General features: G+C 40.6%; 2 protein-coding genes across 13 annotated transcripts in view; one reads left to right on the top strand and one right to left on the bottom strand.

Annotated features, from left to right (window-relative positions):
* Positions 1-8135, bottom strand: part of LOC121083941 (cohesin subunit SA-2-like) — a 66800-nt gene extending 58665 nt beyond the window's left edge. For 8 of the 10 annotated variants that reach the window (XR_005826532.1, XM_040584862.1, XM_040584864.1 and 5 more), the window contains exons 1-5: positions 8024-8135; positions 7347-7526; positions 2827-2911; positions 2056-2202; positions 530-626 (exon numbers count right to left, since the gene is read on the bottom strand). Coding sequence is in view for 9 of the 10 variants with exons in the window: in XM_040584862.1 (XP_040440796.1) it covers positions 530-626; positions 2056-2202; positions 2827-2911; positions 7347-7390 (373 nt within the window). In the remaining variant the exon portion in view is untranslated. Of the gene's footprint in view, positions 1-529; positions 627-2055; positions 2203-2826; positions 2912-3464; positions 3675-7346; positions 7527-7674; positions 7697-8023 lie in introns of those variants that run through there. The other 2 variants (XM_040584861.1, XM_040584859.1) reach the window with 2 other exon arrangements.
* A 145-nt stretch (positions 8136-8280) lies between these two features.
* GTPBP6 (GTP binding protein 6 (putative)) lies at positions 8281-18266 on the top strand. 3 transcript variants are annotated; one of them, XM_040584852.1, is made up of 10 exons: positions 8281-8701; positions 10857-10994; positions 11416-11486; positions 12661-12791; positions 13506-13576; positions 14029-14187; positions 15551-15759; positions 16518-16696; positions 16958-17110; positions 17572-18266. In XM_040584852.1, exons 1-10 carry the CDS (start codon positions 8323-8325, stop codon positions 17711-17713), a joined length of 1632 nt encoding a protein of 543 aa, XP_040440786.1. In that variant the 5' UTR covers positions 8281-8322; the 3' UTR covers positions 17714-18266. The 3 variants fall into 3 exon arrangements, with proteins under 3 accessions (XP_040440786.1, XP_040440788.1, XP_040440787.1); XM_040584853.1 differs by having other exon boundaries at positions 8282-8701; positions 16518-16666; XM_040584854.1 differs by lacking the exon at positions 10857-10994.
* The last annotated feature ends 222 nt before the right edge of the window (positions 18267-18488 follow it).

Here is an 18488-nt window from a genome sequence, read left to right as displayed (position 1 = left end):
CAGTGTTTGTTATGAAATAGACAGCTTCACAACCCTCTGGTAAAAGTAAAGGCAACAAGGCAAGAGACTGTTTTTCTAGCCACCAAAGCAGGGAGTTTAATTCTCTAGTTGTTTATTTTCAAACAGTGATACTAGCAAAACAAAAGATACTAGGAAATTACCAAATAAATGGCAATTGAAGCATAGGATTTTAATCAGCATGGTCATCAAAACCATCTTCCCTATGTGGGAATTCTGCAAAGCAATCTGACATGCCACTTCAGAAACCTGACCTTGCAAACCATGTTCACATACAACTCTGTTGTATCTCTTTCAATTTCAAAAAAAAAAAAAAAAATACAACTGTAAACACAGAGTGAACGAACGTAACCAGCAGCTTGCTTTACTATTAGTTCTGCCCATCTGGAGTTTGTCTTACACAGATTCTAAGTACATGATTTGCTGGAGAGAATAATTCCATTTTAGAAAGCACACTTCAGATTACTCTCACGTACAGACAATGGAAAAGGCTACTAACAAGGTAAATTACCTTGGCAGCCTGAGCACTGAATGAAGAAGTTGATCAGATCTAGAAGTGCCACGTTCCTGTCTTGTTTATAAGCTTCAACCCAGTCATCTACTACAGACTAGAACAGATTAAAAGAAACTCATTAACCAGGAGCTGAACACAGCATGCTGTACTCCACTGACAAGACCCAACATAAAGACACAAACTAACACAGTTTCATCTCCATTGAATTACAAAAATTAGAATAAACTCCACACCATTTAGTTCCATTTCTAACAGCACATGCAAAAGACTCCTTCTGGAGCAAAATGAAGTCTTGAACTGCTTATTCACAGGTTCTGCTCTACGCAATGTTGTCATTCACAGATGCTTTGCTCCCTGTTAACAGGGAAAATAACCACAGTTTTAATAACTTTAATACACAAAACATCGTCCTCCTGACTTCTTGACAGCACTGCAGTAATAGTTTCATTTTTAAAATAAAAAAAAAAACAACCCAACCCCACACACACATTTAACCTCTGTACCATCTAATAATTAGTATTAAATTAATAGCAGCAATTGTCCCTGGGAATTATCTTCTTCACTAGCACCCAGTTTGCGCAGTAGGCTGAAACAGTTCACATATACACTTAAACTAAAAAACAACTCCAGATTTAATTTCTAGGTCAGTACAGCCCTGTCTATGTGACACAGGCCTGCTGGGACAAGCCATCCAGGCTTCAACCCACCTGTAGTGCCACACATGTCTAATGAATTCTAGCAGCAGCAGCCTGGACTCAAGCTGCTGCCTTTTCAAGTCCTTCACATCATGCTTTGCAAAGCAGAAACTGAGCTTAGCAGAGCTCCCTGAATAAGTTACCACAGCTGTAGCATGGAAAAAGTCCATCCACACAAACATCTTTTAAAAACTAAGGTCTTGCATCCAAAATGTAAATGTACTTCTCATGTGTGCAGACACACACCTTGCTTAGAGGAACTGCATACTGGAGACATGTATAACTCTGTATAAAAATATCTGGGGCTACGAGCATAATATACATATATGCTCAGAGTATGAGGAGGTAGGCTTCCTCACACTGAATAAAGTTGGTAACTATATCGATGCACAGGGAACCTGACTATTCTTCAAACTGCTGTCAAACTGCATTGGAATGAAGGTAAAAGACAAATATCAAAAGGTAAGGTTGGGGGGAGCCCCAATTTTCAGAATCCTGAGCAACAAAAAATTTCTACTGATGAACCTTTTCTGTATTTTTTAAAATAATTCTCCTTTTGTATGTTGAAGACATTGATTTAAGAACACTGGTTTAGGTACATATTTCCTTCCTCTTTTTAAATATCTGACAGCTACTTTTTCATTGATTTCTTGAAGATGCATGCTTTTTAAGAGCCATGCTCATAACAGTTTTCCAATCAAACTTGTTTCTTGCTCACCTATGCCAAAACAGAACAAAATTTCAATGCTCCAGAGTATAAATAACTGAAACGACCACTGTTTATCCCTTTTCCCTCTGCCAATTCTCAGAATTCAGAACTAGAAATACCTGCATGGCCCGCTTCCCCATGCTAACCACTTCAAACAACGTAACTGCCTCAACCACTTCGCCATTCTGCAGCTGGCTCACTCTTCTTCTACTGGAAGAATTCCTCCTTATGTTTTCACACTGTTCTCGGACCTTCCGTTTCTCTCTCTGAAATGAGTCAAGCAAAGAAAGTATGTGAAAAAATGCAACATGTAACAGCCATTCACAGATACTTGAATTATCCCCTAACAAGTTTTATTTTACTCTCATGGCAATAATCTCCCCAGGGCACTAACTCTTAATCTTCAAGGATAAAGCGTTATCAAACATTACTGTACTAGAAGGGGATGAAAGAAAGGATTTACCAGTTTGAATGTTTTCTCAGCAATGAGCGATAAGCATAGGAAGGTATAAGAGCCAAGAAGCTTCTGAGCAGTTAGTTGCGCGCTACCCAGAAGGCATTTTTCAGTGACAGCTATAATTTCTGAAGAACAGACAGCAAGCACAGCAACTCTCCCACGTCTTTTCACTCACAGGGTAAACACACAACCTGCAAACTAACACCAGCTGCACACAACACACAGCTAAGGAAGAGCACACACTGAAATGAACAGACTGTTCAAAAGCTAGCCTTGAGGCTCTGATGCCAGTGGAATCAGTATCCAGTGACTAGATTTTAGATGTGCTGTATTGTGATTGTTTTATGTAATACTCAATTTTGTAACAACTGAATGAGACAGAAGATAAATTCCATAATTTAATTATTTTTACAAAAAAAAAAAAACAACTTACTGGTGTTTTCAGGTTGCCATTTCTCACACAGCTGCCATTCTGCACAGCAGACTCGGGCACAGTCTCATCATGAACAGCATTCTCTCTGAAGTGTAACAAACACATTGGGATTAGCAGTGAGAACACAGAACTACACACTTCAGTACAAACAACAAAAGAAAATAAAAGCATATAAATGTATTTTAATATTTTTAGTGAATCATTTGGAAGTTTTGTCATTTTGTTACTAAAAGCCAAACAACTAACTTTAAAAGTACAACAGAAATTTAGGGCCTTTTTGAAACTATCGGCTTTCCTGTAAGGTATACAGATAATTAGAAAACTAGCAAAACAATCAAAGATATCAAGGAAGTAGAAAGTAAGTAAATGAACCGGAAAGCTGATGTTGACTTAAGGCAGCCTTTGCTGACTTAAGAGCTTTGCACCATAAATCAATAACACAGGTATTCATTCAGTTCGTGGGTGCTCTAAACAAAACAAGGCAATAACATTTGGTGGGTCTACAATTTAAAATGAGAGGAAGAAACTGTTCTACTTTGTCTATAAAACATGCTGAAGAAAAAAAAGACACATAAGAAATTTCATTTGCAGGTCATTGCTAATACAACAAAGGAATAATTTTATAAATAAAAATGCACCTTCTGGGAGATCTGAAGCCATACATTTATCTGCAATGAAATCATGCCACTTTTCATCATTCCCAATGCTAACAATATGCTTTGCCAAAGGTCATGTTTGGGCGGACGAGCTGGATCCCACTTGTGCAGCAGGTCCAGTACTGGTAGCTGGCTGCTATGGCCTCCTTTTAAACTACTGTGGCCAGGACATGAAGCCAGTTGAGACTTGTACTATAAGAAGGCACAAAAAGAAAGTAAATATGAGACTATACAGTCACTTTTATTTTCGTGATACTGCTGCAACAAGAGAGTGTACTAACACAAGTGACCACTTTATGAACTAAAAAAAGCAGTGTATTACACTGTCAGATAGTCAGCTCTCCAATATCCAGTGTTCACTAACCCAGATGGAGAATTAACTATGCTATGAATGCAGAGCCAGCTCAACTTCAGCTAGGTTTATCAATGCCAGATAAGCACTGTTGTTGGTGTTCTTCCCGAGACTGTTTCAGACACTGCCTCTGCAAAGCAAATCCTGAGGATGAACAGCATCAACTACAGGACCAAGGTCCTGATGTTATTTTGTTACTGAAAGCAGACAGAAGTTTTTATCTAAACACAACTCTACGTACTTTTTCGACCTGTTGGGACACTTCACTATAAGTGATGTCAAATTAGGCTTCCAAAAACTCCTATAAAAGTCCTATATAAATATGAAATTCTATAAAAAGATATCAAATTGCTAAATACATGTTATACAAATACTGAACTTCCCTACAGAAAAAAGTCCCATGAAAGTTAAATTAAATTAATGTCTTGTCATAGAAAAGTTCAAAACGCAGCACAGTGTTTGACAGACGGAAACCAAGAAAATATTTCAAGACAAACCAATCCTTACATTAGCTGTCTGCACTTCTGCATGTTAAGGAGAAAAAAAAAAAAAAAAAAAGGGATGAACTATATAGTCCACCACTGAGTCAGTATGCAATAAGCAACAGTTTGCAGAAGACTTCAAGTGTTTTCTTTGATTTGTAATTGCAAGCCACAGAGATTAAGTATCTCAAGCACCACCAGAGACTTTCTAGTTGAAAAGAACAAGCAGCGAGAAATAGCAGTATCTATCACTTTTCTGATGCCAGTTAGCTCTTCGCAGATTCTTCTACAGACCACAAATAAACAAAAAGAATCCAAACATGTTTCTCAAGGAGCTGCTTATCCTGTGTGATTAAATCCTTTCACTCTTGATTTCAAAGCAGAATTCAACATTATGGGGCTGGACTAACAAGTTCTTACTTGCATTGTTTCACTAGAACTGTAACTCAGATGCCAGCCAACATTCTGGTAATGTGCGTTACCCGTTTCTGCACTATACCTCAACATAATCCTCAACACACTCTCAAACAACTTTCCTGAATTGTTTGCTTGTACCATTTAGCAACTTGCTCCATCCCATAGCAAAAATAAATGCACTGCATTTGATTACAGCAACTACAATTGAGTCCAAGTTGAACTAAAACATTTAAGTAATAAAAAAAATCAGAACTGCTGCAGGATAGCACAGTCAAGTACTGATCGTGTACTGCTTTTAGTATGTCTGTCTAGAATATATGTCTTTGAAGCTTTAACTCATGCATCTTTTTCCCAAGAACATCCTGAAGGATGGCACCACAGATGGTATCTACTGGCCCTGTGCCACCTACTTTGTCAGCTTATGCCAGGCAACATGTACCTGTAGCAAAAGGGACTCAAGAAAGTAAGTGAATGCCTGGTATATGAAACAGCACATGCTTACCAAAGCTCAGCAAAACCTGCAAGAATGAGAAGACTGTTGATATACATACAGCTTCCTCATGTTGAGCTAACAATGCCAAGTAAAACAACCTCTCTGTGATGAAACCAGTCAGCGTAACTTTCACACATGCACTAAACATCTGTCTTAAACACTCAACAAATGTAACTAAGCACTAAACACTAACATTAAAAAGCCATTCAGGTTCTGAATTGTTTTGGTTCTCAGTGCACCACAGCACATAGCAATGTCACAAGACAAACCATGCCACAACAGACAACCTACACAAAAGTAAGATACTTTTTAAACCTAGATACTACAAATACTCACATTTCTTTTTTGTTTGTTTGTTTTTGTTTTAATACTGATGTTTCCAGTAAGGCTATTCATAAGGCAGGTACTTAAACATTTGCAGGAACTAGACCACAGCCAAGAAACTGAACCCCATGAAACCACTTACAAACTAAACAAGGTATTTCAATGGAGTTTTTATTTGCACAGCTAAGTTTCTGTTGAAGAACATCCTCTTATCTTCTTGAGCAAAATAGGAACCACTGTACCTAGTTGAGGATAACGTGATCACTTCTGCAGTGATCCTCATACATGTAACATCTTTTCAACTATAGAAGTTCAACAGTAGGTTTGACAAATTTTGAACTAGGTTGTTTTTCTTTTTGCTCCCCGCTGTTAGTCTACACCATACTGAGTATTTTTGCATACCTAAATTCACTGCTGCACGCACTGGTAACTGCACTGGTAACCATTCTCAGCCATTTACTTTGTTTCCATCAGCAATCCCTAAGAAATCACAGGCAGAATTCCATTCCTGTCTCATGCTAACTTTCACCTTTATACCCTGTTCCACATGGCTCAGATGCATTTCTATCTCGCATTCCTGCCACTATATAGTCCTTTCACTAGCACTTGAAGTATTACTGATAAGATACAAACACTTGAAGTAGGAAGGAAGTAAAGTCCTTTGTCTAGTCTTCAAACAGACTACTACCGTGAGAATTTCCAAATTCCATCTTCTCATCTTAATAAAGATTTGGAGCAGATTTAGTGATTCACACTTTAAAAAAAAAAACTCTTTCTTTAACAAAGAGATAACATATTACACTAGCTGTGTAAGAGGAACAAGAGGAACAATTATTCTATGTTACTGGATCTACTACCTGTAGATCCTTAAAATTGTAAATTTCAACAAAACTGCTTCATGTTTTAGAAGCAACATAAAAATCTCAGCTAAACAGCTGCCAGGTGCCTTCCTGACACTTCTGAAACCAAGAGGCTGGCCTCAGATGAAACATACCAGAAAGGACATATGGGAAGCTCTATTAGATGTCATCACAGACTATGAGGAACACATCTCTCAGCTTTCGTTAAAGCTTAACGAAGCAAAAGACCTGTAGCAGACTTTTTCAGAAGGTGGTAAGATCAACAAATATTTGGCTGCAATAAGTTCAAAGCACGCCACACTGGACACCCAAGAAGCTTCACTCTTTGAAACTAGACAAGATATGCCCAAATGCCTTACCTTTTATTTTTTTGTATCTGCTCTAGTAGAGCTAGAGCTTCTAAATCCCATTCTATAAGCAATGACATGAACACATTTGGTTTATAGATATCTCAACTGATGAGTGAAAAAATATATCACGAAAAAGAGGAGGCTTGATGCATCTCCGATAAAAACAGCTACAAAGAAGCAATGCTCCCTTCGGTGCCAATAGGGAGGCTACAGATTACTTAGCACTCTTCCCCCTCAGCATCCCCAAACTCACCACTAAAGTGAACACAAGTTGGCTATGAATTTGCCCTTTTTTTTTTTCCAGAGTAGGTTCATTTGCACCGTAGTGAATAAGGCACAGAAAAGCTTGTAAGGCTCTCTGTCAATCAGCATAAACGACTACATTTAAGAAAATGCTAAATAACACATAAAAGGGAATAAAATGAAGACATTAGTAACAAGACATAGTGCCCACCAAATCCTATTTTTCCCCCCTCCCATCCAAAATAACACATTGCAGACTGCCCCAGTATCTGCAGGGCACAAACTCAAGGGGCAGCACCCATTTACCAAAAAAATGTTACCGGCAACCTGTGCCACATCTTACTTTCGGCCGGGAAGGTGAGTGGCTGCGTTGGGCTCGGCTATCATTTCTGCTGCATTATTTCAGCAGCACAGACAGCAGGCTAACATCACCAGCACCGCTCCCGAGGAAACTTCACCGAGATCGGTGGTGTTAGAAACCTAACAAAGCTTTGGCTCTTTCAGGCGAAGCAGCAGCCAAAAACTGTCAAGAAAAGAAAACAAAGCGAGTTAATTCTAGGCAGCTCCCTTCAAACAGGAAAGTCCCCCGCAACTCCAACTCGCAGAAGGGAATGCAACTTCGAGGAAAAAATTAATTCGAAGAGGAGAACCGGGGGGCGGGAGCGCTGCACCTGGCGGGAGCGCCGAAGAGCCAGCGCGTACAAAGCCGCCGGCCGCCAGAGCCGCCAGGGCCGCAGGGCCCACACCCGCCGCCCCTCGGGCTAGCGCCGGGACGCCGGCAGCACCGCGCCCCGCACAGGCCGGCCGCCTCAGGGGCGCCGCCGCCGGGAGGTGACGTGACCGGGCGGCGGGCCGGCCCAGGACCCCCAGCCACCCGCACAGACACGCACGCAGCCGTGCGGCGGCGGGCCGGCCGCGGAGCCGCTCGCTGCCGCGGCTGGGGGGGAGGCGGCGGCTGGGGGGGAGGCGGCGGCCGCGGCCCAGGCGGGGAGCGCGACGGCGGCCGCGCGCGCCACTCACCTGCCCCGCGGATGCCGCTACGCAGGGCCGTGCGCGCGCGCGCCCACACCGCCCCCCGCCGCAGGGGCCCTGGCTCCGGCTCCGGCCCCGCATCAATCACGGCCGGCCCCGGGCGCCGCCCGGCCTATCAGAGGCGGGATCGCTGTCACGTGGTCCACTAGCGCACCGGTGGGCGGGGCTGCAGCGCCGTGGGGCTTCCGTAGCGGCCGGGGCGAGGGCGGAGGGGCGGGCTCTGCGGCGGCCTCTCCCCGCAGCCTCTCCCGCGGCGGGGCTGGTGAGGTGCTGCCAGCAGCCGCGTGATGGGGCCCGGCCGCCTCTCGCAGTCGCTGCTGCTGCGCTGCTGGCGGGCTGCGGCGGCTCTCGGCGGGGCCCGCTGCCGCGCCGGGCCGTTGTGCACCCGCCCGCTCAGCGCCGTCGTTCGCCTGCGGGCTCCCCAGCGGCCGCCGGGCAGAGGCGGGCCACCGCGGGCGGGCGGCGGAGGGTGGCGAAAGGGGGTGGCGGGGGCCAGCGAGGAGGAGGAGGTGGTGGATGAGCTCGATGAGGACGAGGATGAAGACGAGGAGGGTGTGGAGGAGCTGCTGGGCCCCTCCCCGCTGGCGCTGGGGCCCGGCGTGCAGCGCGTGGCCGTGGTGCACCCGGCTGTCAAGTGGGGCCCGAAGAAGTCGCCGCTCACCTCGGGTGCGTGGCGGCGCCGGGCTGCCGGCCGGTAACACCCCCGCCCCGACCCCCCGGGTCCCGGCAGCCAGCCGCCACACGCCGCACGTCGCCCGCCCCCCGCCCGCCTAGCTTCTGGGCTTCCCCCTGCGCTAGAGTCCCGCGGCCCGCGGGGTGGCGGGCAGGGCGTTGGTGCCGGTAGCGTGAGGTGGCCCCGGTGTAACGGCGGTAAGGCTGCGCGATGGCTGGGCGGTGGCGAGGAGCAGGCTCAGAGGAGCGCCCTAGGCCGCCCTGTTTTTTCTCTGATGACCCGTTACGAGGCGGTGTGCGCTCGGGCTTGGCAGCCCCGTGCTCTGCCCCGTGTGTCTCGCTGACCGGGCTTGGGCAGCAGAACGGCTCGGCGCGGGGTGTTGGGGCTGCTGTAAGGACACGGCCGGGTTTCCTTGGGAGCCGCAGGGTAATGGCGTCCAGCCCTCAGCCCTGCGGCCCGGCCGGGCAGGCGGGAGCCCTGCGGCCTTAGGCCTGCGAAGGAGCTGGCTGAAGGAGCAGGAACTCCCTCCTGTCTATAAAAGAGAGCGCAGTGAAGGTGAGGTCCTCTATAAGTCCTCCCGTGGGCTTGAAGAAGTGCCTGTGTGCAGTTACTTAGCGATGCAGTCACCAGTAATTCCTCTGTAAGGACCTTGGTTAGCGTTGCTTTCAGATTTCTCTCAGAAATCCTTGTAGCTCGCTAGTATAGGTTTATTAATTATGTACAATTAAGATACAGGATGAACGTGACTTCGTGATTCTCCAAACACTTCTCTTAGTTACAAAGTTGTGACAGAAAGGACAGAGCATCTTGTAAGTTAGCTTTTTGTAGACAGTTTGAACGCAACAATAACTACCGTGTATGTATTTATTATGCTGTGAACCTAAATCTCATTTAGTTTTATTAGTGCTGCTAATCATAAAAAATTACCACGTTGCAGAGTGAAGTTTGTAACTTTTTCAGAATTTACATAAGCACTCCATTTTACAACTGAAAAATAAGTATGAAGGCACCTTTCTGTCCAGGCATACAGAAGAATAGCAGAGATCCCTTTCCATTTATTTAGGCCCTCCAGATGAAGAGCCTGAAGTCTGAACAAATGTTTTGGAGTGCTTGTTGAAACACCACAGGTGCAACAGGAAATCTGTGCATTTTACAAGCAACACTAACAGTATGAGGAGAAAGAGGATCATGGTTATCTTTAGAAATATATTACCTTTTGAACCAAGGTAATTGTTTAATACACAAATCATGTTTTGCTATCCAGAGAAACTTGACAAATGTGTTACGAAAAGAGGGAAAGTTTGGCAAATCGAAACTAGATCTACTGATCTGATATTATGCTGGTGTAGTCTTCATGATTTCAAGTCCTCAAAAACCAATGCTTTGCCATGTAGATGTTTAAAAAAAAAAAAACAAACCTGATGAACCAGAATACAGGATTGGAATATGCTGGGTTTAGCAAGTCGTAAATCAGTATAGGTCCTTTATGAATGAGTTGCAGTGAAGTTAGCAGCTGGATAAGCTGTATTAGTAATCCTTTAAAGCAGGGGTTCTCAAACTTTTGAAACGGTGCCGGCGCGTGGATGAAGTGGCAGGCAGTCATCTGCGGCTGCTTGGTTTCCCCCCCCAACCCCCGGCAGGGATGGGGTGGGGGGGTTCTGTAAATACCGGGGGCCAGACTGAAGACCCTGGGGGCCATATCCGGCCCGTGGGCCGTAGTTTGAGGACTCCTGCTTTAAATATTGCCACAAAACAGCAAGGAATTAATCACATGGTTTTGTGCTCATCTGAAATAACAGTTTATTTTCCAGCTAGTTACTCATTTCACTTGTTGAGGCAAAAAGCTTGGTAATTTCTTTGCTGACAATGCAAATAAAAATTCTTCTAAATCAACAAGCAAGGAAATAATTTTTACTGGCAGAAAGATGCTTTGTGTGAGAAAGTTGCATCAAACTAGAAGTTTTGTTGCTCTGATTAGCAGTAAGACATTTTGCTCCTGGTGCTGGCGGTTGAAATCAATACCATAGTAGAATTTCAGCGTAGCTTAGTCTCTCTGTTATGCACGTACCAGTTATTGGAAATCTGAACAAAGTTAATGATGGTATATTACAATATTTTTTTTTTTCTTTTGTGTGTGTGTTCCTAAAGCTGAATTACAGATTGCTGAAGCTGTTGCTCTTGTAGATACACTTCAGAACTGGACAGTTTTAGAGAAAATAATTATTCCTACAAAAAATCCTGACAAGAAATTTATTTTTGGCAAAGGAAACTTTCAGATTTTGACAGGTAAGGACTGAGATTTTTTTAGCAGTGCATGATTATGAATGGAAGACTTCTGTGGCTGAACTGTGTAAGGATAGGTATGAAAGCTGAAGAGAGTGACAGCTTTTTTAATCCATCCTACAGGTTTGCAAACAGTCTTCAAAGAATATTTTAAGGTTACAAAAGCAGGAGAGAAATAACCCCTGCTCACTGAAAATGTGTGAGGCAACTTAATCCCAATGTTTATGTGATTGACATAAGTGAAACTGGCAGGTGTTCTTGACATAGTACTAAATTAGTGCAATTACAACTGTGAACAGAAAATGTGATGCCATTTGATATTTATGAGCATTCTGCTCACTGGAAAATCGTGTTATAATCTGTGAATTTTAAAAAGAGATTTGACATTTAACACTGTATTTTGCAATGGTTATCCATCTTTTAGAAAAGATTAAAAAATTGCCCCACGTGACAGCTGTCTTCTTGAATGTGGAAAGAATATCTTCACTAACAAAGGTAATTCAGTAAGATACCAAATCATATTCTTTACACTATTATTTGGAAGCTGTTTATGTTGTGAGAAGTAGGGTCAGTTATGACTCTGAATTTGCAAATGGTAATATATGAAGCCGTCTGGACTGAGTGTTGTTGAAAGGAAACTTAATTCCTATTACATTTGTCCAGTTGACATATGTGTTTCAGGCTCTCATGCCTGGAGTTTTCCAGCAGCCTGGTAGCCATTTGGTGTAGACTCTGCTCCTGTATTTCCCACTGGCCCTGCTTAAAATGTTAGAAAAGTTACTGAAGGTCTCTTTTACAAAACAGAGGTGATAACACAGCTTTTGTTGCAAAGAATGTCAGCATTTCAGATTAGCTATATTCACAAGTTTCTATACCTATATGGATCGTGTATTTATGTCCTAGAGTTCTGTGGATACTGTGTTTTATTTTGAATATGAGGTGCAATTTTAGAACAAGCTTATACTTGAATGTATCAAATATTTAAACTTTCATGCCCAACTGTTAAAAAGAAACCACATTGTAAATGGATGGATTACACTGAGGGAACATGCTTCACTGTTTTTTAACACTGGCAGTAAAAAAATTGGTGCATGAACTATATATTGAAATGCTTAAGACAAACTGAAATAAATACTTAGGGGTTTTTTGCATGTACAGCATCATGTGGGGTGTAAAGTGCCTACAAACTCTGCAAGCAAACAATGCTTTGTTGGTAGTTTTGAATGCTTTCTCTGATTATAAAATGAACAGAGATGGTAAATAGCTCTGATAGTTATGTCAGGCACTTCAATGTATTGATGAAAGGGAAGTTGAAAATGTTTGATTTTGATTTCCTAATATTTATTCCTTAATTTATAGTATGAGTTCTTTCAGTACTCTATTTGTTTAAGAAAATTTCACAAATCTAGATCTTAAGAGCAATTTAACACTGTTGATGGCCCTAGACATAAAGTTCTATCTTCTAAACTCTCTTTTATCGCTTTTCTTTGTGGTCAACCAAATTTTGCCTTTGCGTGCTTATAATTGTTGCCCATCCATTGAAATGGAATCCTGAGATCCTCTTGAGTTCAGGTGTCCATCAGCTAATTGTAGTGCTGTGTCAGAACTGATCTGCTGTTACTGTGCGGGACAGAAGACATGTAGGTTATTTTGTCTTGCATGGCTAAAGAAAGAACTAGAAGATGCCTGGGGCGTGAAAGTCTTTGACAGATACACTGTTGTACTTCACATTTTTCGTTGTAATGCCCGGACCAAAGAAGCAAAACTTCAGATAGCGTTGGCTGAAATTCCACTTCTCAGGTACCTCAAGCTCCGCAAACCACATACTGATATTTATATATTTTAGTGACTGTTTTCTTTAACAGAAATGGTAATACTGTACTGTAAAGAAAAATAACATTGTTCCAGTGCTTGCATAGTATGTTCAATGATTGATTAGATCGTAGAAATACTTGCTATGTCTTTGTTTCAAGCTTCTGCAGTGCTAACAGGCAAAACCAGGAAGTGTTCAATAGATAACCTTACAAAAGATATTTTTCATTAAAAGGTCTCCGTTCTTTTTAATGTGGAAGATATATAGGAATTGGATATGTGTGTCCCATATATATTATTGGTGGGTTTAGTAAGGAAGGCTATAAACAGGGAAGATTAAAGGCATTAATTTGTATCTTGATTTTCCACATTTCTACATTAAGTGGCATAGAAATATTTGTACATGGCAGATGGTGTGAGTTGCATGAATTTATCAGAGGCATTCAGAATAGCCGTTACAATTTGCTAAGATTGTTGCATGCTCCACAATTGAGGAGCCAGGAAAATCTGGATTTTTTTCACCAGGCTTCTCAACATGACCGTGTTATATTTAGAGCTCTGTCATTTAGTGTTTTTATTTGTACTGTTAGAATATTACTCCTGCTTCACATTTGTTAGGCTTTTTAGGATAGCTTGATTAGGCTTTTTAGGATAGCTCGATTAAAGTAAATCGCTTCTAATTAACTGTTACTCCATTGCCAGATCAAATCTGAAAAATGAGGTGTCTCAGCTAGATCAGCAAAGAGGTGGATCGAGATACATCATGGGCTCAGGTAAAGTCTAAATATTCTCATGAATTACAGGATATTTTTTTTCTCAGTAGCCTTTAAACAAGTTCTGTTGCATCTTACTTTATTTGGAGGAGGCCAGGAGGAAAAACCTGTTTGTGTTCTGCATCTAATTAATTGAATGTACAAAAATTTATTGGAAGGTAACCTAAATAATAAAGTTTTAGTCTGTACTGAGTCAATAAGTGGCCGTGGACAGACTAATTGCTGCCAGAGGGGTTTATCATGAGTGTACGTGGTTATTCTAGAATGCTTAGCATATATTTTGTTAACTACTTACCACTCTGACTCTTAGGCAAGAATACATGGGTTTGGTTGCTTATTTATAACTTCATATGCCCTAGTGCCAACTCACTTGATTTCCAAATGCACAATATCACTTGGCTTACTCTTCCTTTTGTAGGCTAATCTGCCAATTATTAATTTGTATTTTTCAGGTGAAACATTCATGGAGACACAGAATCGTATCTTGAAGGAGAAAGAACTTAAAATTAGGAATGCCCTGGAGAAACTAAGAAGAAAAAGGTCTTTACTTAGAACTCAGCGCAGAAAACGCGAGTTTCCCATTATCTCAGTAATGGGCTATACTAATTGTGGTAAGCAAAAACTCAGGAAATCATAACACAAAAGATCTTACATTATGTAATTTCTAATTAGAAACTCTAGCCAGAATCTTACTTCAGTGTGAATAGGCTTTGTATTTTAATTATTTTTTAAATTGTGTAATGAATATATGTCAATTATGATATAGTTAGGAAAGCAAATTATGCTTGTTGTAGTTATATTTGTATTAATTTTTTTTTCCAGTCTTGAGCACATTTTGGAGAAATGCCTAGCACCTATTGCACTAAAAATATTTTACATATACTGCTGAGGACTGTACTGTTAGTGTTCCCATATATGAATCTCTATTACTTGATCAAGAATGGATAGAGTATGTGTAAGTAAAAGTATGTGGGTGTTTAGGTTGCTGTGAAGGCTTGAGGCATTGGAGGAGAATTCGGGAGAGTTGGCAGTTGATCTGAGAAACGTGCTTAAGTACTGTAGCTTATCATTGATTGACATATAGTGTTCTGAGATGTGTTTATAAAAGAATCTTAAAAAAGCTAAACACTTTTTTTCCTTTTTTTTTAGAGCTTATACAAGTAAATTCATACACAAGGCATAAATAGACTTTGGGCTAGACACTTTTTTCAGGTTACATTATGTTAAGACCATTTCATTTTCTGAGTCATCATCTTTATAAAAACAAACTTACCTTGCACTAATTTGTTACCAGTTATACACTCAAAGATTTGGATTACACCATATGTTTTTCTTAAAGTCTTACCTCCATACTTTTAAAATTGGAGAATCAACAAAATGTGTATATATATTACAGTTTTGTGCACATAATCGAAATACTTTAACTGGGGTATATACTGAGCACTTTAATGACTAAATTCTGTGAAATACTCACTGAGGTAAATTAATGTCTCAGTGTTATGTTCATAAGGAAGCACCCAATAACAGCATAAACCTAATAAGCTACATATTATTAGTGCTTCTGTTTACTGTTGGATTTAGCAAGTAAGTGTTGAATTGTTTTATTTGGTAACAGAAGCACTGAGGAGTGCATATGTGTGTGCTTCCTAGTGCTGTCACAGCAGTGCTCTTCAGATGGTCTTAGAGGTGAGAGGTGTGGGTAGGTCGCTTTGCAGGTCAGCTCAGTCTTTGATCATTTTGTGATTTCACAGCATAGCTTCTAGATGTGGCCTTAAATCCAAGTCAAAGTTGTAAAAGTAAAGACTTGTGTTTGGATTTCCTAACATCATATAGATACCTAATCATAGGCTAGATTTAAATTGGTGAAATGGATATGAAAAGATCTGTTACATCATACAACTCACCTGAGCCTTGCAAATTAGATTTTTACATGAGACAAGCCATTAAAATCTTGTCCTTTTTTTCTTTAATTAGGAAAAACTACCTTAATCAAAGCCTTGACTGGGGAAGCAGGACTTCAACCCAGAGATCAGCTGTTTGCCACTCTTGATATTACAGCCCATGCTGGCTATCTTCCTTCGCATATGGCAGTTATTTATATTGACACCATTGGGTTTCTGACTGATCTTCCACATAATCTGGTTGAGTCCTTTTCGGCTACATTAGAAGAAGTGGCTTACTCTGTAAGTTGTTGACTATAAAAATTGAGAAATCAAATGGATTTCCTTTCAGATAATCTTCACCCTTTCAAAGAAGGGAAAGTTAATTGGTATGCTGTTCTTAGTGAAGTAGCTGACTGACTATAGGAATCTTCTAAGATAATGAGGTAAATATCTTACCATAAGCCATTTTTCTGATACTTGAAATTATACAGCACTTAGAGATAAGAAGATTTCAGAGTTTATTTGCAGTATGTGTGTCCTTGTCCATGATACATAAACCAGATAAATCAGATTTTGCTGATTAAATATCTGAAAACCTGAACAGTGCATCTGAGTAAGTTGAGGCTACCTTTCTTGAGAATTAAAAAAATAAAGCCTCTGGAATTACCTGTTTTTAACTTAAGTTTCCTGTAGCACTAAAAGAGGGTGATTGTGATGTGATGCAGGCAGCATGTAATAAACAGAAATGTATTTTTATAATCATTTTCTTATTAGTTTCCTGTGTTACAGCACAGTGTAAAGCTGCATCCACACAGACATTGGAGACAACTTGTACTCACTGTGAAGTAAAAGACTAAACTGCTACGTTTTTTCTTCCAGCACAGTGCAAAAAAACCTGGTTTTGTAGTTCATTTTACAGTGTTAACCTGCCAATGTATTATCTAATGGATAGGAAAGTATCTTACATGAATTAGCAATACAAAAAATAGTATAAAATCTCTACTACCTGGTAACTGCTGTTTCATTAAGTAACTGTCTTGTGTACTGATGCTTTCTAGGATCTGATTGTTCATGTGAGGGATATTACTCATCCAGAAACCATCCTCCAGAAAGCAACCGTTCTGTCAGTTCTGAAGAATCTTAATATTCCCAGCCATTTACTGGACTCAATGGTAGAAGTTCATAACAAAGTGGATTTGATAGAAAGGCAAGCAGAAGACGCTAAGTGTACTTACAGGTCTTATGTTCTGAAAGCTTGTTATGCTTAATCTAGAAAAGAGCTCTCACACTTCTAAATACATTTAATAATGTTTCTCAATCTTTTGCACATGTAGCTATGGTCTTAAAAAGAATTATCTTTTAATTACAAAAGTCATAAGAGAGATGGCCTCTGTAGGAAGGTGCTAGTATAAAGTAAGACAGTTCAATTATCCATGCCTGGAATATTTTCACAACCTCGTCTTCATGAGCAAGTGTATGAGCAATTGTTACCTTTCAGGTATAAACCCACTGAAGAAAACGCTTTAGCCATTTCTGCTCTACATGGACATGGTTTAGAAGAGCTGAAAGAAGAAATAGAGAAAAAAATTTTGACAGCAACAGGGAAGAAGATTCTGACAGTCAGCGTCAACTTAGAGGGACCTCAGCTAAGGTAAATAATTTTTAATTCTATAAAGGACTTGGAGAAATATGAAACTCTTGGTCTTGCTTGTCTTAATGTCCAAATCATATCATTTTAATTTTAACCTGCATTAAGAATTACAAGGATAATTATCAAAGTTTTCTGACCCATTGAGAAAAAATACCCCCATTAGATACCCTGAAGTCTGCTGCTGAAAGTGTCCTTCATAGAGTTCTCTGTGTTGGTACAATAGAGCGTAATTCCTGAAAGACTATGCCACTGCTCCTGGAGCCAGATTTCTGATAAAAACACAAATCTGAAAGGTGTATGAAAAGATTATACCCTACAGCAAGTAGTAATTAAAAAGTTAAGTGGAACACTTAGCCTTTCAAGTGTTAAATGACCTGAATTGGAACATGGTGACCTAAAACAAAGATCACATCTTATGCAGTGTCATACTTTCAAGATGCTAATTGCTTTTACTTTTACAGTTGGCTCTATAAAGAAGCAGCAGTTCAGGAAGTAGAAGTCATGCCTGAAGATGGCACAGCCAAGGTGAAGGTGATAATCAGCAGTTCTGCTTTTGGCAAATACAAAAACCTCTTTCCCAACAGTAAGATTTTTATGCCATGAAGATGCATCCTTTTCTAGGAAAGACCTGATCTCTTTTTAAGAGGATGTGGAATGAAGTTAATGACCTGTTAGTCTGGGTGTTGAAGAGTATATTTCTTCCCCAGTTGATGTTTTTGACACATTTTAGAAATGGACATTGTTTCTGAAGAACTTCTGTTTGAAAACAGTAAGAGTTTTGGGCTTCATTCTGTCAGCAAGTGCAAGAACAGCACTGAATTTTTAATGTTGTTGGATATAAGCTGTGGACCTCGAACACATGGACATCACTGGATGGCATCCGAATTAACCTTCAGAAAATTACCAAGTTTCTTATATCATACAAATAAAGCTTTTTACCCCATTTTTCCGAATAATACTTGTTACGGTTTGTCAGATGGTCCTTGGAAAATGGAAGTTAGTGAACAAAATGTTGTTGGCTATATATAAATAACAGATAAATATGTGTTCAAGCAGAATACATGAACCTAAGTAAAATAACTGCCATGTCTTACTGCAGTGAAGCAAAAAACCACACAATTTTTATAAGCAATAAATAAAGTTAGCTGTGAACGTCTTTTACCCATCCAGTTTTCTTTCCTACAGTGATTTATCCACAATGCCTATTACTGTGTCAGCTGTTAGAGAAAACATTTAAGGTACAGCAGACCATGGATTTTCTGTTAAGTTATTTCACAAAGGGGAAGAAAAAAATCCCAAACCTGATTCATTACTTGAGTTATGAATTACTACTGAGAACCAATAAAACACAGAAAGGGGAGGCAAAACTATTTCAGTC

Source organism: Falco naumanni, chromosome 2, assembly GCF_017639655.2.
Source record: "Falco naumanni isolate bFalNau1 chromosome 2, bFalNau1.pat, whole genome shotgun sequence".
NCBI lineage: Eukaryota > Metazoa > Chordata > Aves > Falconiformes > Falconidae > Falco > Falco naumanni.
The sequence above is the reverse complement of the archived record's forward strand: the minus strand, read 5'-3'. Positions and strand labels throughout refer to the sequence as shown.